We start from the raw sequence: 25,510 nt of genomic DNA, 5'->3' as shown, positions 1-25,510 counted from the left end.
TCCTAGTGATAGAACCATGCTCATCAAGTTTATTTCTAAACACCCATTTAGTACCTATAACATGTCTATCATAAGGTCTAGGAACAAGATACCAATCATTGTTCCGTTTAAATTCGTTCAACTCATCTTGCATAACAATAATCCATGAATAATCTAATAATGCATCATCAATAGATTTAGGTTCAACATGAGAAACGAATGCAAGATGATTACACAAATTATTAAGAGATGAACGAGTAGATACTCCCTTTGATGAACTTCCAAATATGATATCCATAGGATGGTCTTTGTGAAGTGTCCATTCTTTTGGAAGGGATGTGTCCTCACTCGCATCATTGTTATCATTCAAGCTTGAGGAGGTCATCTCTTCTTCGAGTAATTCTATATCATCATTGAGTGCATGGAGATATAGAAACAGTTTCATCAAATACGACATGCATTGATTCTTCTACAAGTAAAGTGCGTTTATTAAAAACTCTATATGCCTTACTTGAAGTAGAATACCCTAGAAAAATACCTTTGTCGGATTTGGCATCAAACTTACCAAGATTGTCCTTACCATTATTGTGAATGAAACACTTTGATCCGAATGCACAAAAATATGAAATTTTAGGCTTTCTCCCCCTTCATAACTCGTATGGAGTTTTTTTGAGAATTGACCTTATTGATACACGATTGATGATGTAACAAGCAGTGCTCATTGCTTCAGCCCAAAAATATTTTGGTAGATAATGCTCACATAACATGATCCTCGCAATCTCTACAATTAATGTCCTATTTTTCCTCTCAACGACACCATTTTGTTGTGGAGTCCTAGGGCAAGAAAAATTGTGACCGATGCCTTTGTCTAAACAAAAGATTGTAAAATTTTCATTTTGAGATTCAGTTTCGTGGTCACTACGGATCTGTTTGATAGAAATATTTTTCTTACTTTCAACTCTTTTGACAAAAGCTTTGAAATAGTCAAAGGCATCATTTTTGTGGGCTAAAAACAATGTCCAAGTGAAACGTAAAAAATCATCCACAATGACAAATGTATAAAGCTTTCCTCCTAGACTAGCGTTCCTCGAGGGACCAGATAGATCGAGGTAGAGAAGTTCAAGGGGCATAGAAATGGATACACAATTTTTGCTTTTAAAAGATTTCTTTGTATGTTTGTTAAGTTGGCATGCATCACAAACAGAATTTAATTTTAAATTCAGCTTTGGCATACCAACAACTATATCAAGTTTAAAAAAAAATTCAATGGTACTAGAAACAACATTACCTAATCGTCTATACCAAAGAATGTTGTCATCAACATTCAAGGATACAAGGCTTTTGATTTTTGAAAAATATAAAATATTTAAAGAAACCTTGCAAACATTTTCACTTATATCCTTTGAAATTTATGGATTTGTCAGACATGAGTGATACGGTGCAGTGTTGAGAGTGAATTTGACTTCATAACCTCTATCGCATAATTGACTTATACTTAGTAGGTTATGCTTAAGTCATTTTACAAGAAGAACATCATCAATTATAGTAGAGTTAGATATACCTATTGATCTGATGCTCTCAATGATTCTTTTACTGTTGTCTCCAAAAATAACTATCCCTTTTTCTTTTGGTTTGATTGATTGGAGCAGCTCCTTGTTTCACATCATGTGTTTGGAGCAACCACTATCAAGATACCATATGCTTGGTGGCATACTTCTTTTCTGTCCCTGCAATAAAAATTTTTGTACCCTTAGTTCTTTGGGTCCATCATTGTTAGGGATATAACAATAGTCACTTAGTAACATAATCAAAACTTTCCAAGAGTGCTCCCAGAAAAGTTATGTAGGGCTAAGGCCTCTTTAAAAACCTATCTCCTTAGACAGAGAAATGTTCATCAGGGAGATCAGTCGCAAGACAAGGCAGTTTAAACCGATATGTGAAGAACTCCCTTAGATCATGTTTTCATAATGTCAACTCATGATTATTGAGAAATCTTAGTTATCCATTTCAAATAACTCTTTGCATTATACTGATGTCTTAATGATCTACACTTATATCTAGCATGACCAGTTTTACAGAAATAAGTACAGATAGGGGGTGATCTCATTTTAGCCTTAGCAATGAGACTAGTGAAGTATATAGATTTACTACCATACCCTATTCCTTCTTTATCAAAGCTATATTTTTGCATGCTTAGAAGATAGCTCAATTTATTACTACTAACATTGAATTTATCAAATGATTTTTCTAAGTGAGCTATATCATCCTTTAATTTTAAGTTTTCATGCTTCTTAGATTCTAATTCATTTTTAGGACTTCTATTTTACTGTCTAAGTGATTTAGTCATGTCAAACATAAGTTTATAGACGTGTATTAATTCATCATAATAAGGTACCTCATCATCATCGTCGGAGACGATGTCATCATCCTTAGCCATAGGGCAGATGTTGGCTTCCTCATCGTCGTCATCACTGTCACTCCACGTTGCTATGAGTTCCTTCTTTTTCCCTTTGTCAACTTTCTTCTTGAGAGAACATTCATTTGCATAGTGTCATTGTTGTTGGCAGTTGTAGCACGTCACTTCCTTCTCCGGCTTCTTATTATTTTTGAATTTATTTTCTCGTATGAATTTTTTGAATTTCCTTGCAAAGAGTTTCATATCATTATCATCTTCTTCTTCAACTTGGCTTGATAAGGCTATACCCTTTGCCTTGATCTTTTCATCCTCATTCTTTATTTCTTTTCTTGTGGATAACTCTAGTTCATGGGTTTTTAGGGTCTCATAAAGTTGATCAAGATCATAGGAGGAAGTGTCACCTCTGTTGGATTCAATGATCGTCGTTCTCTTTGCATCCCACTTCTTGGATAGTGCTCGAAGTGCTCTTCTCCATACTTGTTTGATTGGATAATTTTTGCCTAGTTGTGCAAGCTCATTGATGATTTGAGTGAGCCTTCGAAACATTGTATCAATATCTTTCTTGGCATCCATTTCGAAGGTTTCGTACTTGAGTTGTACAAGATCAATCTTTGTCTCCTTCACTTGATTTGTTCCTTCATGGAAAATCTCCAATTTTTTCCAAATCTCTTTTGTGGAGGCGCACAAAGAGATCCGGTTGTACTCGTTCATATCTAGTGAACAATGCAAAATATTCATAATTTTAGCATTTTGAGAAATTAATCGCATATCCTCTTTTGAAAAGTCGTTCATTCCTTTCGGAACTTCGATACCATCCACTATTTTCATAGGGATGTAGGGACCTTTCACCGTCACTTTTCAAAGGTCATAGTCTATGGATTGGATATATAGAGACATTCTATTTTTCCAATAACCGTGTTTTGTGCCGTTAAAAAGAGGAGGACGATTGGTTGATTGCCCTTGAACATAATCACTTGCTAGATTTGCCATAGAGCCTTTTGAAAAATATTTTTAAAATATGGCTCTGATACCACTTGTTGGAACCTAATGGGAGGGGGGGAATTAGGTTCTATTGGTAACTTTAGCAATTTAAAATAATTTTGCAAAAACACAAGCGAAAGACTTAGGGCAGTCAAATATAAATGCAGTAAGTAAATAAAATAAATGATGGAAAGTAAATAAAGCGGTAAATAAGAGAGGATATGTTTATGGAAGTTCAACAATAAATCGTCTACGACTCCCCTTCTTGGTTAAGATCGATTAACCAAGGTATCACTAGCACTTCATCTTGGCCTTGATGGCTCCAAGTTATTCGATACAATAACAACACGATCACCGCGTCTCTTGGTCTTGAGGGCTCCAAGGATAGCCTCACAACAACTCGAAACACTTGGCCTTAAGGGCTCCAAGGATAGCCACAATAACTCGATAAACTCGGCTTCACACACGAGTATACACAACAACGATTTTCAAGCACCTATACAACTCGATACACAAATATATATTGAGAGACTTTGAAATGGGCTTGGAATTCTTGAATAATCGCTCAAATGATGCTTGAAAGTATGAGAGAATGTTTGAGTGAGTTGTGATTTAAATGACCTCGGAATGCCTCTATTTATAGTGCTGAATCGGGTGAGATCGGACCGTCCGATCTGGGCTTCGGAGCCTCTGAACTGTACTGATTCAAATTCAAATATATGCAACTGTGGCACTGTTCGGACCGTCCGAACTGAGATCGGATCGTCTGATCTACTGCATTAAATTCACTGTCGAGCAAAAGTCTTCGGACAAGATCTGTTATCGCTGTAAAGAGATCAGACCATCCAATCGGGTCTTCGGATCATCCGAACACTGACTTCGTGGCCTCCGAACTTGACTCCGAAGATTAAAATATTGATTATATGGTTCGGACCGTCCGAACCCATGCTTCGTGTCCTCCGAACTAGCATCCGAACACTTCAGACCATCCGATCAAGCATCGGATCGTCCGAACTCTGCAATTCGAATAACTTTGAATATTTTCTTCAATTTTTGGCTATCGGTACTTGCTTCCAATAATTTTATTTGACGAGAAATATTAATATCTGAAATATTCTCACTTTAAAATATTAGTAACAATTAACCTAATTTTGTAATCATCAAAACATAAATTTGAGACTTGTTAATGTATTAAAAACATTAATCTCACAACACGAGATTTATGCATTTAAGGCATAACAACTTTTTATTTTTATTATGTTATTCAATTTTTTTTACTGAAAATAGTAGATATTTTATTTTTTCGTTGAGACATGCAAAGACGAGTTCTAGAAGACTATTCAGCTGAAAAACTAGGTAACTTCAATTAAATAAATATATTTACATAAGAATTTCTTCTACATGCAACACAAGTTATTTGTTGGAAACAAGCGCTTACCACTAGGCCAAAAACTATAGTTGTTAGCTAAGATGCAACTTTATTTCCTTATACTTGTGGCATCGCAGATGGATTGAGTTGTTAAATTCATGAGTCCAGGAAGGGACGTTTCTTACTGCTAATATTGTCTCATATCCCTTCGAGATCAGTCTTATCATTTATCTACCGTCGGTCATTTCCCCAACAGAAACAATATTATATAACGTCAGCTTGACACACTAAAACTTTTGATGAGGTCGCTCATCTCGGTACTACTCATACCCATGCACGCTTAAACCAACCATAGTTTCTCTAATAAAATAAAAAAATTGCAAAAAAAAGTATTTATTATGATCAAAGTGTAATTTTCCAAGGAAATTATAAAACACTTAAATAAATTAATTAAATTTAAAGCAAAAAAAATGGATAAGTGGTGACAAGAAAGTTGAAAATGGGGCAATGACAACCTCAAACCGCGTAGCGCTATGACCCGATCCCACCTTCGATGATTTAATATATGTATATAAAAAATATATTACGCAGTAATATTCAAATTTTCTCCTCGTTGAATAAAAGATTCCATGGGTGCTCCCAAATTCATTCAACTCCTCTTCTCTGGAAGCTGAGAGAGTAATCGCACCAGACAAATCCAAGGAGGACCAGAAAAATCTCGGACTTTTCTTTTCCAGGTACATCTCAGAAATTTTTTGCGTCAATTTTTTTCTTCTTCTTCGCTGGTAAAAATTGTGTGGCTGTACTGTATTTTTCGCAATCTTGAAAGCGACAACCAATTTTTTCTTTTCGGGGAGGGTTCTTTCTTTATTAGGTGAAATGGGCTTTTTTTTAATTTACCTTACGTTTTTGCATTTATTTGTTCTACAAATTATTACGCAATATGCCACCTTATTTTTACTGTGTTTCACCTACCCTTTCAATCTTGGAGTTTGATTAATTGTTGATATCATTGTATTATTTAACCACCGAAAAAGTTCTTCAACATCCACGGGCTGTCATTCTGTTTGGATTTTACCAACTCTGGAATCCTGTTGTCCTACTCTGTAATTGATTGGTTCTGGGTCTCAAAAGGGTAAGATGGTGCGATGTTTTTGTTTTTGTAAAAATATTTTGATCGTGTTTTTCTTGTATTGATAAAACAAGGGATTAAAGATGTAGGTTAAAGATATCATCTTGTTGTCTTGGATTTTGATCCCTTACCTTGATCTTGTTCTTTCCTTCCATTCTTTCATGTCAAGATTCTGTTGTTTGGTTAGTTAGAATCATCTAATCTAAAATTAGTGGCAACTTTTTATTGTTTTAGAAAACATTGAGACTTGCTGAGAGAGCTTGATTATGTCATGGACAAAGTGTACTGCTTTAACTGATATATATTTTAAATGGGAATCTTGTTTCTTCTTTTTAGGGAAACTAGAACGATCCAAAAATCCAAGTTTTGAATTAAAAAATGGAGGAGGCGGAGGAATCAAGATATTGGTGTCATATGTGTTCACAAGTGGTGAATCCGGTCAGGGAGATTGAGACCGTAAAATGTCCCTTTTGTCAAAGTGGCTTCGTTGAAGAGATAGCATCTGTCACTGCTCCAGGAAATGACAGCCCTCCTGATTTTGGACTCGGAGGGTCAGATCCTGATGGTGCCCTCTCCCTTTGGGCTCCAATCTTACTTGGTATGATGGGTAATCATCGGCGTCCTCGATCAAGGCGATTGGAATTCGAGGACAATGATGATTTGGATGGCTATGAAAATCGTCAGAGACATAATAATGGGGAGATGGAACTTGATCAGCTGGAGTCTATGATACGGAGGAGGAGGAGGAGAAACTCAGCCACGATTCTTCAGCTTCTCCAGGGAATACGAGCAGGAATGATATCCGATCCTGGGAACTCGGGAATTGATCCGCAGAACAGAGATATGGATAATGATCAGGATGGAGAGCATATGGTCTTGATCAACCCCTTCAATCAAACTATCGTTTTCCGAGGTTCTTTTGACCCTAATAACGATTCTCAGAACCATGCCCCAATTGGCTCTTTGGGAGATTATTTTGTAGGTCCTGGTTTAGACTTACTACTGCAGCATTTGGCAGACAATGATCCGAACCGGTACGGAACACCACCAGCTCAAAAGGAGGCTGTGGAAGCATTGGCCACTGTTAAAAATGATGAGATAATCCAGTGTTCTGTTTGTTTGGAAGATTGTGAAATTGGGGCTGACGTAAAGGAGATGCCGTGTAGGCATAGGTTCCACAAAGGGTGCATCTTGCCATGGCTCGAGCTCCATAGCTCTTGTCCCATCTGCAGGTATCAATTACCTTGTGATGAGTCCAAGATTGAATCAGACGTTTCGAGAAACAACAGTAATGACAGCAATGAATCCAGTAACAACGATAATCAACATGATGGGGTTGGTGGGGATGACAGAAACGATAATTGGAGACGGTTTTCGGTACCCCTTCCATGGCCATTCAACAGTCTCTTCTCATCATCTAGCACTTCTCAATCTACTAGTGGGAATTCGTCATTTACATCTTCCATGTCTTCCAATGCACCCCCAAGTAGTTCGCACCCAGATGAGAATTGATTCGCGTGGGTAAGCTCGGGTATCGGTTTTCTTGTGCTCACTCTCTATACGTATATATATATATATATATATATATATATATATATATATGCGATAGATTTTATTTAGTCTTGCATTTGTATATAATTGTTACACTGTGAATGTGCAAAAAGGGAACTTTGTTTCAACTTTCCTGTGTTCAGACAGAACATGTTTCCAAGTGGAGCAAGAATCCGTGTGGCTTTTCTTTTTATCATGTTTAAGCTCTTGTAAGAAATGTTTGTGTATCATGTTTTTCAATAAAATGACTAGGGCTGCTGTAAATTCGAGTTTGTGGTCACTGGTCATTTAAGTTTATATCATATTTGTATTCAATACATTCTCTCTTTTGGAATTCAATTATACCACTTGATCAGCTGAAATAAAGGTGATATTAGGTGGTGATAATTAATGTTAAATGCAACACACATTTAACTGTATAAGCCTGTAACACATGGAAACGTTCAAATGAGTTTTAAAGAAGAATACATACCCTTGCTATTTTTAGGTGTCGTTTGATACAATAGATGAAAATGAGATGAGTCAATTTTTTACTCATCCCTTGTGTCTCATTTTTTTGTTTAACTTATTTATATCTTGTGACATGTTACATCATTATATACGGGTTGGATGAGATATCACTCTTAACTCATGTGATGAAGACATGTCTGTCTTGATATAAGTGGAATTTCGCGAATATAGTCTTTTTCCCACAATAGTTTGCAATTAAAAAGAAAATTTAAGACATATAATAATAAGTATAATTATCTTACAAAATTAAAAACATAAAAAACCTATTATTTATCGTTGTATATTCTTCTTTAATCGGAATTTAATTATTGTAGCTCTTTTCAAAAGGTAATTTTTAAAAAATAGCCTCATTTATTAAACATTTCATAATATAGCATTATTTAATATAATAATCCTAAAATACTCTCATAAATAGATTAAGATACTTAAACTCTTTAGTTATATGTTGTTCTTATCTGTTAACATTTTTCCCTAGAATTAAGATTTGTTTTTCTATATTTAGAAAATATATATTTCAAATTTTTAAATATATGTTGCTGAAATATAACTTTTAATTTTTGAATAATAAATTTTGTAACAGTGTATAGGCGTAGTTTTCAATTTTTTGTTTTTAATTCATGATTTTGAATTTATATTCTAAATAATTTTTAACCGCTATAAAAAAAAAAATGCAAGTTTATGTTATGAATCTATGGATATTCTCAATTAGATGATTTTCTTAAATTTTCATTTTATTTTAAAAATCTAATACGTTTAATTTTCAATGTTAGTACAAAATCATGATTTTGTCTTCCATATTTCAAATTATTCATATCAATATTTCAATTTTAACTTTAGAACAATAATTCACTAATTAATTCAGATGCTTTAAAAAATAAATTTCACTATTATTAATTTGTTATGAATGATGTAATTTTTTATTTAATTTTTTATCATTAATATTCTTATATTCATTAATATTTTTATTTTTATTAAATACTATTATTATTTATTTTCTATTTAAAAATAAAAAAGGTGAAGTTTTGGATCTGCACTATTTATCTCATATTGCAAAATAAGAATTGTTCTTAATTAATTAATTTTAAAAAAAAGTCTAATTTATCTTTTAATGACTATTAATTTTGGTAGAAAATTCCTTACTATATCTTTTGTTGTTTCTTTTATATATAAACTTTTATATTTTAATTATGATCTTGTATTTTTACAATTTAAATAAATATTTTTTTTGTGTTTATGTAGAAGGGTTCAAAAGAAGGCTAATAAAAAATAATTAAGGCTATTTTTGGAATTAAAGGTTCATTTTAGGAATTAAGTTACTTGAAGGCCAAAATTGATTATGATTGTAACGACCCACTGTATCAAGACGGGTCTTTTCAGCGTGCTTATGTCCTCACTCACACGCACCCTGAAAAACTTTCCAGGGGGGTCACCCATCCTATAATTGCCCCAAGTCAAGCACGCTTAACTTTGGAGTTCTTATGTGATGAGCTTCCGAAAAGAAGATGCACCTTCTTGATATGAGCAGTACATATGAAATCTTTTAAACTCTCCTCAACTATGTAGTCCCATACCTGCATAGTCTCAGAATCCCCTCTCATTCCGGCACGGGATCGGTTCATTCATGTCTCCCTCCGCCTAGAAGCCTACCAGGAGCCGCTCATTGTCCGTGCAACCTCTTGGCACCGGCGATCACTCCCTGCCTCCTCAGCCCCGGGCGTCACATGCCCACCAGCTTCCGCTTGGTTCGTCCCCGAACCATACCGTATTAAGAGAGGTCGGCTCTGATACCAACTGAAACGACCCTAACTCTATAATTATTAAATAAATAAATATGCGAAATTTTTTTTTTTATACTTACTAAATAAAATATGTACATATATGCCCATACATATATTCACAGAATAAAAAGATTTAAAATAAATAAATAAATAAATAAACAATTAAATACTTAAATAAAAATGCATTCTTTAAAATAAAATAAATATCTGAGTCAAACATTTAATTAAAAATACTGCATAAATAAAATGATTAAAATTTGCATGCACTGACAATAATCAATAAAATATTCAAATCTCACAACCACTGAAAAATAATATAAAATGCGTAACGTGCTGACATAATCAAAAACATGCATGTGACTCAGACATCTATCACGGTCACGGGGATCACTGCCAGTCTGCTCATACGTCCTCGCCTCCGGTGGGTACTACATCCTCCTCTACGTACTCACCTGCACCATATAAGTGTAGTGAGCCTAGAGGCCCAACATGCTAACATAACAAGGGTTTAAAATAATTTAAATCACTTTGATACTAATACATAACATATACATGAATGAGCATGCTTAAAAATATCATGACATAAACATAACTTAAATTAACTTAAATAACATAATACATAAATATTGTTGAGCAGTTAAATTTGTAACATCGCATGGTTGTATCCGTAGTGTAACCTTAAATCATACATTAAATACTGATCAGCGTGGAAACCAACGTATGTGGCGGTGATGAATCACCTCTTAAATTGGCAGTAAACTGTCCTTCAATAATTCACATATGGGGACGAATCCCCCTTAAATTGTCACACTACTTCAACTTCCAACATAAAATATTTTATTATTGCTTAACCTTAAACATTTAATTATGCATAAAATTATTTCATGAATGCATGCACTTAAATAAAATGTGTGTCCTTCATATATATTTAATTTAAATTTCTTACTAACATATAAATATTAAAATAACTTCAATGCATGAAAATAATTAAATATATAATCAGGACACATGCAATTTTTTCATGGATTGTACTGACTGCTGGCCCTAACACTCAAGTCCATTTTCTTAAATTCTGGCCCATTAACATTGAGACTGGCCCATTAACATACTTAAACCCATTAACACCTTTCTAAGCCCAATAAATCAATTAAAGCCCATTAGCACATACTTGGCCCAATAACAACTTAATCTGGCCCAATGGGCCTAAAAGCCCAAAGACTGGCCCAATAATTTTCGTGGGCTCCAAAGCCCATAAAAATTATTGGACTAATTTAAAATAATTATTCAAGCCCATTAAGAAACTTAAATATAGCCCATTAATTTAATTAATCTAATTAGCCCAATTAAAACACTTTAACTTAATAATTAACTTAAAAATAAAATACCCGAGCCCGACTAACTTAACCCGGACCCGGACCCACTAGACTTGACCCATGACTTACTGAAACCGACCCGGACCCATGACCCGACCCGGAAAGCACCTAGAACCCTAAAACCCGAAACTCTATCTCCGCTTGTGCTGCGGCCGTGAGCAGCCCTGAGCGGCTTTAGAAAAACTAACCATGCCGCCTTCTCCGGCCACCTTTGGCCGTGAAACTACCACCCATACTTAACCAACATCAAGACGGTTCTAACCCCACAAATATTACCTCAAACGGATCTCTGTAGAGGGAGAACGAACCAAAACAATCTACCCCTAGTTTCTGCTCACGCGCAGAATGCGACCAGAGGCTTCAGGCCGTTCGGCCGCTCATCTCCGGCAACCACCGGCCAGAAAAATTACCTGTACAACCTTCCCCAAGGTCTTGGGGTTCTAACCCAATTGGAATCACCCTTAAACTCGTCTTCAACAGTGCACACGAACCATTCTCCTAAAACCGCTCAAACTGCAACCTGTTGCGCATCAGAAATAGATGGCTTCGGTTCCAGCTTGTTACACCCATAAAACCTGACCAATCTCGACCCTAGGGACCCTAACACACCCACCTAGACATGCACCAGCAGTTGGTCATACCATGTTGGAATAAAACGTGAGTCATGATCAAACAAATGCATAAACATGTCATGAACATCAAAACCGATCCTTAAATCTGAAAATTTGAAGAAAAATCGATGCTAAAAAATACACACTCTATAATATCTGATAGGTACAAAAATTTGGAAGAAAAACATGTCTTGCACCGTTAAAAGAAGAGGTAGGAGCGTGTAGAACGAATCCGGGACGACGGGACGAAAAACGATCAACTTTGGAGCTTCAAAGATTATGGCTATGGAGTTGAAGTTTTCTGTCAAAACTGTGGTGGAGGCTGATGAAGAAGGGTGGGAGGCGGCTAGGAAGAGTTTGATCGGTTAAAGATTTAGTTTAGGGTTAAATATTAGATAATTACTTAAAATACAAAACCTATTTAGATAATATACTATAAAATAATAATTAAACTATTACTAATAATAAAAAATCTGATGTAAAATCATAAATCCCGAAATTATAATTTAAGGGATTTTTAAAATTTAATAAAAGTCATTAAAATGACTTATTTTGGCTAAAAATAAATCCTTAAATAAATATATAAATAAATACTAAAATTTTCTTGACAAAATACCTTAAAATATTATTTTAAGGCTCATATAGCTCATAATTTATTTTTGGCTAAATATTTTGGTATCTCGTCCGTCCACGGTCCCGTCTACGCGATCAAAACAATTAAATACTAAAAATCATAAAAATCTCAAATTATGGGTTAAATGCTTGAAAATAAATCTTAAAACATGCACAAATAATTCACATCATAATTTAACCCATAAATCTAAAATTTTAAATAAATAAATTTCCCTAATTATGCATGCGAATTTACGTACTAAAAATACTGGGTGTTAAATCCACGCTACCGGTCTGTAAGTTTTAATTGCTTTTAGTCTGATTTAGTCGTATCATGTTTAAGACTTAAGCATTTATGTTAGCAGAAAATTTTTTTAAGCACTTAGTTATGCATGTCGATTTACGTAAAGAAACATGTGGTGGATTACATTACCCAGTTCGAGAGAGGGTGGGGCTTCGTGCCTCTTTTGCTGAGTGCACCAGACAAGTTGAGACAGTTTGTAGATTGCGGGCTGACATCAAGCATGACGTTCGCATGTTGGATGTCACTACTTACGAGGCGGCAGTTAGCAGAGCATTGCGTTCTGAGGAAGGGAGACGAGAGATGCAGAGGTAACAGCAAGGCAAGAGGCAGTTCCAGCCAGGAGCTTATCGACCATCTTCGCAGCCTTCTGCGAAGAAGCAATTTACTGGGCCGTCTAAGGGCCCGAATCAGCAGGGACAGCAGCAGAGGCCTTAGGGGCGCCAGCCACAGCAGCAGCAGAGGGGCGGGGCCCCTAAGACAGGAGTAGTTCCCTTGTGCCCATAGTGTCAGAGGCCTCACTCAGGTCAGTGTTTGATCGGTTCCAACGTTTGCTACCACTGCAAGGAGCTAGGGAATGGGGCATACAACTGCTCAAGGAAGAAGAACACCACTGGGCGGGTGTTTGTCATGCAGGCTGAGGAGGCAGACCCAGATACCTCCTTAATCATCGGGAGAATTCTAGTAGGAGGAAACTCCATATTTGCGTTGCTAGATTCAGGGGCTACGCATTCGTTTATCTCCCTAGAGTTTATCAGACGGATATGCATCACACCTGAGATTTGCCGACAGTGGTTATGATGTCACTATGCCGTCAGGACAGATTATTTCTACCTCTAGTGTCATTCGAGAACTGGAGTTGGAGCTACAGGGGCACTCCATTCGCGCAGATGTAGTGGTTTTGCCGTTGAGCGGGTTTGATTTGATATTGGGTATGGACTGGTTGACAGTCAATGGAGCTTCGATTGATTTTCGTCGAGGGACAATGTCAGTGAAACCATCAGAAGGCGACCTGTTTACTTTCTATGCATCTCAGAGCAGTAGTACACCTCAGGTGATATCTCTTATTCAGGCGAGGAAGTTGTTGAGACGGGGTTTCCGAGGTTTTCTAGCGAGTATTGTCACGGTATCAGAACCATCTAGCAGATCATTATCAGAGATAGAGGTGGTTCGTGACTTTTCGGACGTCTTTCCGGAGGATGTTGCAGGAATTCCACCAGTGAGAGATGTGGAGTTCAGTATCGAATTAGTGCCAGACACCGTGCCTATCTCAAAGGCACCGTACAGACTCGCTCCTACCGAGATGAAAGAGTTGAAGGAGCAGATTCAGGATTTATTAGAGAAAGGCTTTGTTCGTCCTAGCTTTTCTCCATGGGAGCTCCAGTGTTATTTGTGAAGAAGAAGGATGACAGTATGAGACTGTACATTGATTATCGAGAGCTCAACAGAGTCACAGTGAAGAATAAGTACCCACTGCCGAGGATAGAGGACTTATTTGATCAGTTGCAGGGAGCTTCGGTGTTCTCCAAGATCGATCTGCGATCTGGTTATCATCAGCTGCGAGTTAGAGAGGCATATGTGTCCAAGACTGCTTTCCGGACACGTTATGGGCATTACGAGTTCTTAGTAATGCCATTTGGACTGACCAATGCTCCAGCGGTTTTCATGGATCTCATGAACCGGGTATTTTAGTCGTATCTTGATCAGTTCATCATAGTCTTCATTGATGATATCTTGATCTACTCTAGGAGCATGGAGGAGCATAGGCAGCATCTACAGACAGCCTTGAAGACTTTGAGGGAGCATCGTTTGTATGCCAAGTTCAGCAAGTGCGAGTTTTGGCTTGAGCAGGTGGCATTTCTTGGCCACATTATTTCGAGAGATGGGATTGCAGTGGATCAGTTGAAGGTTGAGGCAGTGTAGAAATGGGGTATTCCGAGGAATGCTTCGGAGATTCGCAGTTTCTTGGGTTTGGCAGGGTATTATAGGAAGTTCATCAAGGATTTTTCCTCTATTGCAGTACCCTTGACTTCCTTGACCAAGAAGAACGCGAAGTTTGTATGGAGCTCTGATTGTCAGAAGAGCTTCGATCGATTGAAGGACGCACTTACTACTGCACCAGTTTTGGCGATGGCAGTACCACACGAGGAGTTAGTGGTGTACACCGATGCGTCTAAGCTAGGTTTAGGCGCAGTAATTATGCAGTGTTGTAAGGTTATTGCTTATGCATCGAGGCAGTTGAAGATTCACGAGCAGAACTACCCGACACATGATTTGGAGTTAGCAGCAATGGTCTTCGCTTTGAAAATCTGGAGGCACTATCTGTATGGCGAGAAGTGCAAGATTTTCACGGATCATAAGAGCCTCAAGTACTTCTTCACTCAGAAGGAGTTAAACATGAGGCAACGAAGATGGTTGGAGTTGGTTAAGGATTATGACTGTGATATTAGCTACCATCCAGGTAAAGCTAATGTAGTGGCCGATGCTTTGAGTCGGAAGTCGTCAGTGGTATCGTGTTTGACAGTGCAGTTACCACTGCAGAGCGAGATTCAGAGGTTTGATTTGGAGTTTTACTCGAGTGGTCATGCACCGAGCTTGTCAGTGTTGACGGTGCAGCCGATTCTATGAGATCGGATCAGAGATGGACAGTCTACAGATGAGGAGTTGCAGCGTTGGAGGCAGAGAGATGAGGCCAAGGGTGGTCTTTTGTATACAGTTGTGGATGGCATTGTTCAGTACCGTGGTAGGATGTGGGTACCGAACGTCGATCAGTTGAGAGCTGAGATTCTAGCAGAGGCTCACACATCTCCGTACTCCATTCACCCCGAAAGTACGAAGATGTACCGAGATTCGCAGCTATTGTATTGGTGGCCCAGGATGAAGAGAGACATCGGGAGAGTTGTGTCAGAGTGCTTGACTTGTCAGCAGGTCAAGGCTGAGCATCAGCGTCCAGCAGGACTTCTTAGACCTCTTCCTATTCCGGAATGGAAATGGGAGAACATTACGATGGACTTTGTAGTTGGCCTTCCGAGGAGTACTAGAGGGTGTACCGCTATTTGGGTGATCGTGGATAGACTCACCAAGTCAGCTCATTTCTTGCCGGTGAGGACTACCTACTCCTTGACACAGTATGCAGAGCTTTACATCAAGGAGATTGTTAGACTGCATGGCATACCAGTGTCTATCGTATCCGATAGAGATCCGAGATTCACATCCGCGTTCTGGAAGAGTCTACATACAGCATTGGGGACTCGATTACTGTTCAGCACAGCTTTTCATCCCCAGACAGATGGTCAGTCTGAGAGGGTGATACAGATTCTTGAGGACTTACTGAGAGCCTATGTCATCGATTTTCAGGGCTCGTGGGAGACTAGACTGTCATTAGTGGAGTTTACCTATAACAACAGTTTTCAGTCGTCTATAGGTATGGTTCCTCATGCAGCATTGTACGGGAGGAGATGCAGATCTTCTGTGCATTGGGATGAGGTTGGCGAGAGGATCTTACTTGGTCCTGAGATCGTACAGCAGACAGCTGACATTGTGACTCAGATTCGGGATCGCATGAGGACTGCTCAGAGGCGTCAGAAGAGTTATGCAGATACTCGACGACGAGATTTGGAGTTCGCAGTAGGTGATCACGTGTTTCTGAGAGTGTCACCTATGAAGGGAGTGGTACGATTTGGCCGGAGAGGGAAGCTTAATCCGAGGTATATAGGGCCATTCAAGATCTTGGAGAGAGTTGGCACGTTGGCCTACCGTTTAGCTCTACCACCAGGGCTTGCAGCAGTGCACAACGTTTTCCATGTATCCATGCTTCGGAGATATGTCTCCAACCCGTCGCATGTGTTGGATTTTGAGCCTCTTCAGTTGACACCGGAGTTGGCATTTGAGGAGAGGCCTATACGGATCTTGGCTAGGGAGGAGCACAGATTGAGGACGCGGGTCATACCGATGGTCAGAGTCCAGTGGCTGAATCACTCGGAGGAGGAAGCTACTTGGGAAACCGAGGCGGACATGAGGACTCGCTACTCGGAGTTGTTCGGGTAAGTACTTTAATTTCGAGGACGAAATTCAAATTAAGGGGGGGAGAATTGTAACACCCAGTATTTTTAGTACGTAAATTCGCATGCATAATTAGGGAAATTTATTTATTTAAAATTTTAGATTTATGGGTTAAATTATGATGTGAATTATTTGTGCATGTTTTAAGATTTATTTTCAAGCATTTAACCCATAATTTGAGATTTTTATGATTTTTAGTATTTAATTGTTTTGATCGCGTAGACGGGACCGTGGACGGACGAGATACCAAAATATTTAGCCAAAAATAAATTATGAGCTATATGAGCCTTAAAATAATATTTTAAGGTATTTTGTCAAGAAAATTTTAGTATTTATTTATATATTTATTTAAGGATTTATTTTTAGCCAAAAGAAGTCATTTTAATGACTTTTATTAAATTTTAAAAATCCCTTAAATTATAATTTCGGGATTTATGCTTTTGCATCAGATTTTTTATTATTAGTAATAGTTTAATTATTATTTTATAGTATATTATCTAAATAGGTTTTGTATTTTAAGTAATTATCTAATATTTAACCCTAAACTAAATCTTTAACCGATCAAACTCTTCCTAGCCGCCTCCCACCCTTCTTCATCAGCCTCCACCACAGTTTTGACAGAAAACTTCAACTCCATAGCCATAATCTTTGAAGCTCCAAAGTTGATCGTTTTTCGTCCCGTCGTCCCGGATTCGTTCTACACGCTCCTACCTCTTCTTTTAACGGTGCAAGGCATGTTTTTCTTTCAAATTTTTGTACCTATCAGATATTATAGAGTGTGTATTTTGTAGCATCGATTTTTCTTCAAATTTTCAGATTTAAGGATCGGTTTTGATGTTCATGACATGTTTATGCATTTGTTTGATCATGACTCATGTTTTCTTCCAACATGGTATGACCAACTGCTGGTGCATGTCTAGGTGGGTGTGTTAGGGTCCCTAGGGTTGAGATTGGTCAGGTTTTATGGGTGTAACAAGCTGGAACCGAAGCCATCTATTTCTGATGCGCAACAGGTTGCAGTTTGAGCGGTTTTAGGAGAATGGTTCGTGTGCACTGTTGAAGACGAGTTTGAGGGTGATTCCAATTGGGTTAGAACCCCAAGACCTTGGGGAAGGTTGTACAGGTAATTTTTCTGGCTGGTGGTTGCCGGAGATGAGCGACCGAACGGCCTGAAGCCTCTGGTTGCGTTCTGCGCGTGAGCAGAAACTAGGGGTAGATTGTTTTGGTTCGTTCTCCCTCTACAGAGATCCGTTTGAGATAATATTTGTGGGGTTAGAACCGTCTTGATGTTGGTTAAGTATGGGTGGTAGTTTCACGGCCAAAGGTGGCCGGAGAAGGCGGCACGGTTAGTTTTTCTAAAGCCGCTCAGGGCTGCTCACGGCCGCAGCACAAGGGGAGATAGAGTTTCGGGTTTTAGGGTTCTAGGTGCTTTCCGGGTTGGTTCATGGGTCCGGGTCGGTTTCAGTAAGTCATGGGTCAAGTCTAGTGGGTCCGGGTCCGGGTTAAGTTAGTCGGGCTCGGGTATTTTATTTTTAAGTTAATTATTAAGTTAAAGTGTTTTAATTGGGCTAATTAGATTAATTAAATTAATGGGCTACATTTAAGTTTCTTAATGGGCTTGAATAATTATTTTAAATTAGTCCAATAATTTTTATGGGCTTTGGAGCCCACGAAAATTATTGGGTCAGTCTTTGGGCTTTTAGGCCCATTGGGCCAGATTAAGTTGTTATTGGGCCAAGTATGTGCTAATGGGCTTTAATTGATTTATTGGGCTTAGAAAGGTGTTAATGGGTTTAAGTATGTTAATGAGTCAGTCTCAATGTTAATGGGCCAGAATTTAAGAAAATGGGCTTGAGTGTTAGGGCCAGCAGTCAGTACAATCCATGAGAAAATTGCATGTGTCCTGATTATATATTTAATTATTTTCATGCATTGAAGTTATTTTAATATTTATATGTTAGTAAGAAATTTAAATTAAATATATATGAAGGACACACATTTTATTTAAGTGCATGCATTCATGAAATAATTTTATGCATAATTAAATGTTTAAGGTTGAGCAATAATAAAATATTTTATGTTGGAAGTTGAAGTAGTGTGACAATTTAAGGGGGATTCGTCCCCATATGTGAACTATTGAAGGACAGTTTACTGCCAATTTAAGAGGTGATTCGTCACCGCCACGTACGTTGGTTTCCACGCTGATCAGTATTTAATGTATGATTTAAGGTTACACTACGGATACAACCATGCGATGTTAGAAATTTAACTGCTCAACAATATTTATGTATTATGTTATTTAAGTTAATTTAAGTTATGTTTATGTCATGATATTTTTAAGCATGCTCATTCATGTATATGTTATGTATTAGTATCAAAGTGATTTAAATTATTTTAAACCCTTGTTATGTTAGCATGTTGGGCCTCTAGGCTCACTACACTTATATGGTGCAGGTGAGTACGTAGAGGAGGATGTAGTACCCACGGAGGCGAGGACGTATGAGCAGACTGGCAGTGATCCCCGTGACCGTGATAGATGTCTGAGTCACATGCATGTTTTTTATTATGTCAGCACGTTACGCATTTTATATTATTTTTCAGTGGTTGTGAGATTTGAATATTTTATTGATTATTGTCAGTGCATGCAAATTTTAATCATTTTATTTATGCAGTATTTTTAATTAAATGTTTGACTCAGATATTTATTTTATTTTAAAGAATGCATTTTTATTTAAGTATTTAATTGTTTATTTATTTATTTATTTATTTTAAATCTTTTTATTCTGTCCATATATGTATGGGCATATATGTACTTATTTTATTTAGTAAGTATAAGAAAAAAATTTCCGCATATTTATTTATTTAATAATTATAGAGTTAGGGTCGTTTCAATGATAGTTTAAGAAAGGTCATTTCGAAAAATCTCTCATTATTAATTCATAACTTATCATATTTTTATTACACTTGTACAAATCCTTCATTTATTCTATCCATAAATGATAAAACCAACGGTATATTGTGGTTATCAAAATTGCAATTCTAACAGAATACTTAGATCTTGGTATTCATTTAATTAAGCTGCTTTCAATCTATAAATTATCCTTTTCAAGTAAAATTTAGAGAAAATTGGGAAAAAATCCCTACACACAAACACAACTTGTGATTCAGTATCCATGTAAGACTTTTTTGTTCTGCACTCTCTCCTGCAAATAAACTCTTTTTCTTCCCTCTCTATTTCATCTTTGTATTTCATTTATCTTTTTTAATTTTTTTTATATCCATTAATAATAATAATATTTCTCTAATATAATAATATTTCTCTTAAATCTTATTTTTATTTATCATTGGTTTCTCTTTCCTCCCCTTCCTCCTTTTCACGCTTTTCCCCTCCTCTTTCATGGCAGAAGACGGAAATCTCTATCCCAAATCATTCACCGGCTGACTTCAATGACCGGCAAAATTTGCTCCATTTGATTGCCTTTGCGTCGCTTCAAACTCAGGATAGCTTCGCCCGTCTCTCCTCATGCCTCCACTTCTCTTCGATCCCTAACGACCACCGTAGCTTTCCGCCACCGCCGTAGTCACTCGCCATTAATCGCTTTCATTCCGGTTTGTACTATTTCTTAATTTTTACGTTGTTATGTGCTTGTGTGCTTATTAATTTGTAAAGTAGGATTTTGGATTAAAATTTGGCGTAGAAAATGGGATCTAGGATTACAATATTGGATTTTGTATTATGTGTGTGTATAGTTGTGCATATAGATATATGGCTTGTTTTGAATTATTTCCTTCAATTATGTCCTCCTTATTCTTCTTGCTTGAATAAGTATGATGTTTGATCGAAATGGTTGTGCATCTGGTTACTGCTATATTGATTGTGGCTAATTTAACTTGCATTTTAGTTGATTGGTATTTGACGAATGTGACTGTGGGTTTTGAATCAAATTGGGGGGTTTGGGCCATTGAAGATGAGCTTTTATTTAATAAAGGGGATGAAAAAAGTTTTAATTTCCATGAAACAGTGTATTATACATACTCAGATGAAATCTAAAATTTGCCTTGAAATTCTAGAATCAAAATCATTTAAATAAATTATTTGTCACATTTTTGTTGGTTTTTGCGCTTGTTCGTTCAGTTTGTGTCGAATTCTCTTCGACATATGTTGGTTTCTTCTATTTATGGCGATTTTTTCCTCAAACATTTCTTGTATTTATTGAAAATGTGCTAATCTGTTTTCGACAAGTGCTGATTTTTGTTTGAATTATGCTGGTTTTTTGCTTGAATTATGCTGATTTTGAAGCAGTGCATGATAATCCGAAAAAATCTATTAAATTATGTTGCTTTTCGTTATGACTTATGGCAAACTGTATTATTTTTTTTAGAAATAGTTTGAAAAAGAGTAGGATCTGAGGTGAAAGCTAGTACCCGGAGGCCGTTTGAGTCAGCTAGCCGATGCTCTGCTTCAGTATTTTGGAGTACGATGGAAAAACTTTCACCTGTAATCGAGAGAAGACAATTACTGTGGATAAAATATTCTCCATTCTCGGAATGATTGAAAATGCCAAAGCTTAGCTTTAGTTGTTTGAAGGTTGAGGCAGTATTGAAAAGGTTTGATGTTCAGTCTTTGTCCATCAAATTTGGAGATGGTAGTGTATCGGTTCCTTTTAAGTTGTCAGAGTTTTCCATTGTGATGGGGTTAAAATATGTTGGACAACCGGTGAATATTGATTTGAAAATGGAACCTTCCTTTGTAATATGGTTTGATGAAAATGGACCAAGGGAAATGAGAATAGAGTGAACAATTGGTGTATTTTATACTGTACTTTGATCGGATGGATAACTATATTGATGAAGTTGGTATTGTATTTTGGTATAATGGATGTTTAATTTCCATTTATTTAATCATATACCAAATTTTAAAAAAAACATCATGCCAAAGTAAGAATGTATTATACTTCATTTGCGACATAATATACTACTGATCAATATAACTGGTACTGCGTCTGACCACGCACCAACACTATCATGAAAAATATGTATGGACGATGTATCAAATTTAATAGAATCTTATACCACAATTAGACATTATTATAATTTATTTGCAAAATAGAGTACTACATATCGATATAAATGTTATTGCGTTTCTGATCCCGCACCAGCACCACAATGTAAAATATGTATGGACGATGTACCAAATTTAACAAATTCTCATACCACAATTAGACGTTATTATACTTCATTTGCGACAAAATGTACTACATGGTACTGTGTTTCTCACGCACCAACACCACCATGAAAAACATGTATAGAAGATGTACCAAATTTAACAGAATCTTATGCCACAATGAGACATTATTATACTTCATTTGCAAGCTAAAATACTACGTTTCGATATAATTGGTACTGCGTTTCTGAACACGCACCAACACCACTATGGAAAATATGTATGGAAGATGTATCGAATTTAACAAAATCTCCTACCACAATTAGACATTATTATACTTTATTTTCAAACTAAAGTACTACGTATCGATATAATTGGTACTGCGTTTCTGACCATGCACCAACACCTCCATGGAAAACATGTATGGAAGATGTACCAAATTTAACAGAATCTCATACAACAATGTAGAATACTGTGATAATACTGAGACTAATTGTAGTATTATTACTAATGTCGCAAACTTCGATACAATGAAAACTACTTGAAATATTAATATGGTTAAAATAGGACTCACGCACTTGCAATTACTCATTCGATATAAAAAAAAAAAAAAAACAAGCTCAACACCATTTTCAATGTGCTTGACGAAACCAAACTTACACCAAAACATCAACTACTTTCACTTATTTAACAGATATTACAATCAATAAAACTAAGAGCAACAAACAAGCAACCCCACCAATGTGCACATATCCATCACCAACACGAGATCCACCAGATCTTGTCCCAACTTTCACGCAATTTTCATCGCCAAATTCTTTTTGCTTTTCTTTGTTTTTATCACTATTGGGGGTGCTCTAGGATTTATCTCTACTACCCTAACTTTTTGTATCTTCTCCCACAAGTCCAGGTCCAAGTAATCATGTAGCATAGTCTGGTTTGCACCAACGAACAAAACCACATTGATTGTTTGAGCAACAGTAATACAACATACCTTTAGATTTTTTTTCTCAGAATTAACAACCCTAATATCAGCCATCCTTCGATAGGAACACGAAGGTGTAGGAGGGAATCTTAAATCAATTTTAGGCTTCACATGTGTTCTTTCGCTTCTGTTTGAAGACTCCATTTCGATCTTTTTGTGCTTCGATAGCTTCAACTTCCGATCTGAGAAACAATGAAATTTGTGAGTCTTGTATCCCAATTGTTTAGATACCACACAATATTTTACAGAAAGGAAGAATTTTTCAATCCAAATTCATGTTCATTCGACCATAATATGTGCTTTCTTACGCAATGCTTAAGAATAAAATTATTAATTGTGAAGGTATAGACTTTACCAAAAAATAAATAAATAAAAAGATCTAAGAGATTTAAATACAAAATATCATAAAAGTTCAAATGATTGAGAGTCAATTACCCAATTTTAATTAAAAAAGTATTGATCTTGAGTCACACTTTTCAATTTCAATGCTCAAAAAATTAAAAAAATATTAATCTAAAAAAAACCGAGATTTCAAATCTCTATCAATATTATGAAAAATGGTCTACTTTTTTCACCCTCAAACTCAGCATGCCAAAAACAAAGCAGTTAATAAAATGAATTAAAATTCAAGATGCATAATCTCAACAACAATTAAGCAATCACAACCAATCTCAGAAACTGAAAACATTCTTAATATCAAGAAAGTCCATTTGACAATATAAAAGAGAAGAGGAAACAACAAAAATACAGAGATCAACTATAAAATATACTTAAACCAACGACAAAACGAAACAATTTTCAGGAAAATACAAGCAGTAAATTGAAAAAAACACTTCAAAATTCGAACAAAAGTGGTGGAAAAAGAACCAAAATCATGAAAGTACCCCATCTCTTTAGAATTTATTTCCAAAGAGGTTGCACAATCAATTTTTAGATTAAGGAAAGAAAATACGCACACATGGCAGCAAACATTTTCAAGGAATAAAAGTAGAAAGTGGACATAAGAATATTTTAATTGATCAACACCAAATGCGTACATATACCAGTAAAAATATAAGAATTGGTAATTTTCCGCAAGAGTCACAATACTTAACCAACCACAAACCATAAAATGACATCAAATCACACTTCACAACGTGCAACCCGTAGTCAAAAAATTATTTTGGTAACAGTTGCGTCAACAAAATGGGTGAGAAAATTAACATATCAAAATTTTTAATTTGTAAAAGCCCATAAAAAGAAATCCATGAAAGAGCTCTAATACAAAATAATCCACAAAATTGAATACATCACAAACTAAAGAAAAAAATTTAAGAGAACCTCACGATTTAGCTCCCAATCACAAACCTAAGCTATAAAAACTAAAACCCAATTTAAGTTTCAGAAAATTAAGATGAACCATTACTGAAAAATCATACCAAAATGCATAAAAAATTGCAGAACATGTAATGCAAACAAAATTTCTTTTTTCTGAAAACAAGACATTGATTTCAAGAGAATTTATTCAATTAATTAACTGGATCGCACAATCACGACCACAAATCCAAACCTTAGTTGGAAATCAAACTGGTTTCAGAAACTTTTCCTAATTAAAAGAATATGTATTCCTCGTCCGTGGCTTCCAACAGTGGGTGTCGACTTCGCCGGTGGCTATGGATTTAGTTTTTCCGTCTTCAACGTGATAAGGAAGAAAAAAAAATAGGGAACGACAGAGAGAGAAAATGAATGAGAAAGAAAATAAAAAAGGGAAAAATATGAGTGAATTAGTTGCTAGGGAGCTTAAAATAAGTTTTGAAGAGGGTCAGGAATTTCAGAATAAGTTTTTCTGAGTTGGGGACTGAACACAAACTTCGTGTTTTGATTAAGGATTTATCCCCAATTAACCATAAAATTTATGTGAAAATATGACTCAGATGCTAATTATTGCACTCTATCCACCGGTCAGATGATGGTCGAGTTTGTTTAGTTCTAATATTTAAAAAATATTTGCTCAAATACACACACCCAAAATACTAGTTAATATTCTAAAGCCAATAAGAAAATTATAAACTGTCCAACAAAAATAGCTTTGAACTTGCAATCTAGCACATGCTTGAAGTTGCAGAAAGTTCAATGATTTCTTCTACAAATTAAATAATATCACATCCAGCTCATACAAATTTTCTAGTGAATAATTTGAGTCATACTCCAAATGATGAAACTCAAATCTAGAGGTGTCAAAACGGGTCATCCTACAATCCATTACAACCCATCATTAGGCAGGACGAGGCGACCCATCTTTTAAGTGAATTGGGAAAACACCAACCAACCCACATATTTTAGGTAGCGGGACGGACTAACCCGGCAGACTCACATGTAAATTGACGGGTTTTTGCGGGCCAACCGCAACCCATCACAACCCACCATTAGGCGAAACGGTGCGGGCCGGCTCATCTTTTAGACAGGTTGAAAAATTGTCAACCCAACCCACCAATTTTGTACGATGAGACGAGCCAACCCGATGGACCTAACCCATTTTGACATCTATGCTCAAACCAAATTCGAGTACATAGTCATGCCGAATTCGAACCCTAATCACTTGGACATTTTATCGATGTTGCACATACATTCAAAGGTAAATAATCTACCAAATTTAATTTGATTCCCAAACATTTACTTACTATATCTCCATGTTAAGTTCGAATAG

General features: G+C 36.4%; 1 protein-coding gene across 2 annotated transcripts; it reads left to right on the top strand.

Moving 5' to 3' along the window:
* The first annotated feature begins 5,302 nt into the window (after positions 1–5,302).
* On the top strand, positions 5,303–7,745 carry LOC140882496 (E3 ubiquitin-protein ligase SIRP1-like). 2 transcript variants are annotated; one of them, XM_073288543.1, is made up of 2 exons: positions 5,303–5,482; positions 6,214–7,745. In XM_073288543.1, exon 2 carries the CDS (start codon positions 6,256–6,258, stop codon positions 7,387–7,389), a length of 1,134 nt encoding a protein of 377 aa, XP_073144644.1. In that variant the 5' UTR covers positions 5,303–5,482; positions 6,214–6,255; the 3' UTR covers positions 7,390–7,745. The 2 variants fall into 2 exon arrangements, with proteins under 2 accessions (XP_073144644.1, XP_073144645.1); XM_073288544.1 differs by lacking the exon at positions 5,303–5,482 and adding an exon at positions 5,548–5,880.
* The last annotated feature ends 17,765 nt before the right edge of the window (positions 7,746–25,510 follow it).

Source organism: Henckelia pumila, chromosome 2 (assembly GCF_033568475.1).
Source record: "Henckelia pumila isolate YLH828 chromosome 2, ASM3356847v2, whole genome shotgun sequence".
NCBI classification, from domain to species: domain Eukaryota; kingdom Viridiplantae; phylum Streptophyta; class Magnoliopsida; order Lamiales; family Gesneriaceae; genus Henckelia; species Henckelia pumila.
Note: the sequence above shows the minus strand (reverse complement) of the source record. Positions and strands in the feature narration are given on the sequence as shown.

Excerpts from the sequence above, each read along its gene's own strand:
- LOC140882496 (XM_073288543.1), top strand. The coding sequence starts at position 6,256 with ATGGAGGAGGCGGAGGAATCAAGATATTGGTGTCATATGTGTTCACAA.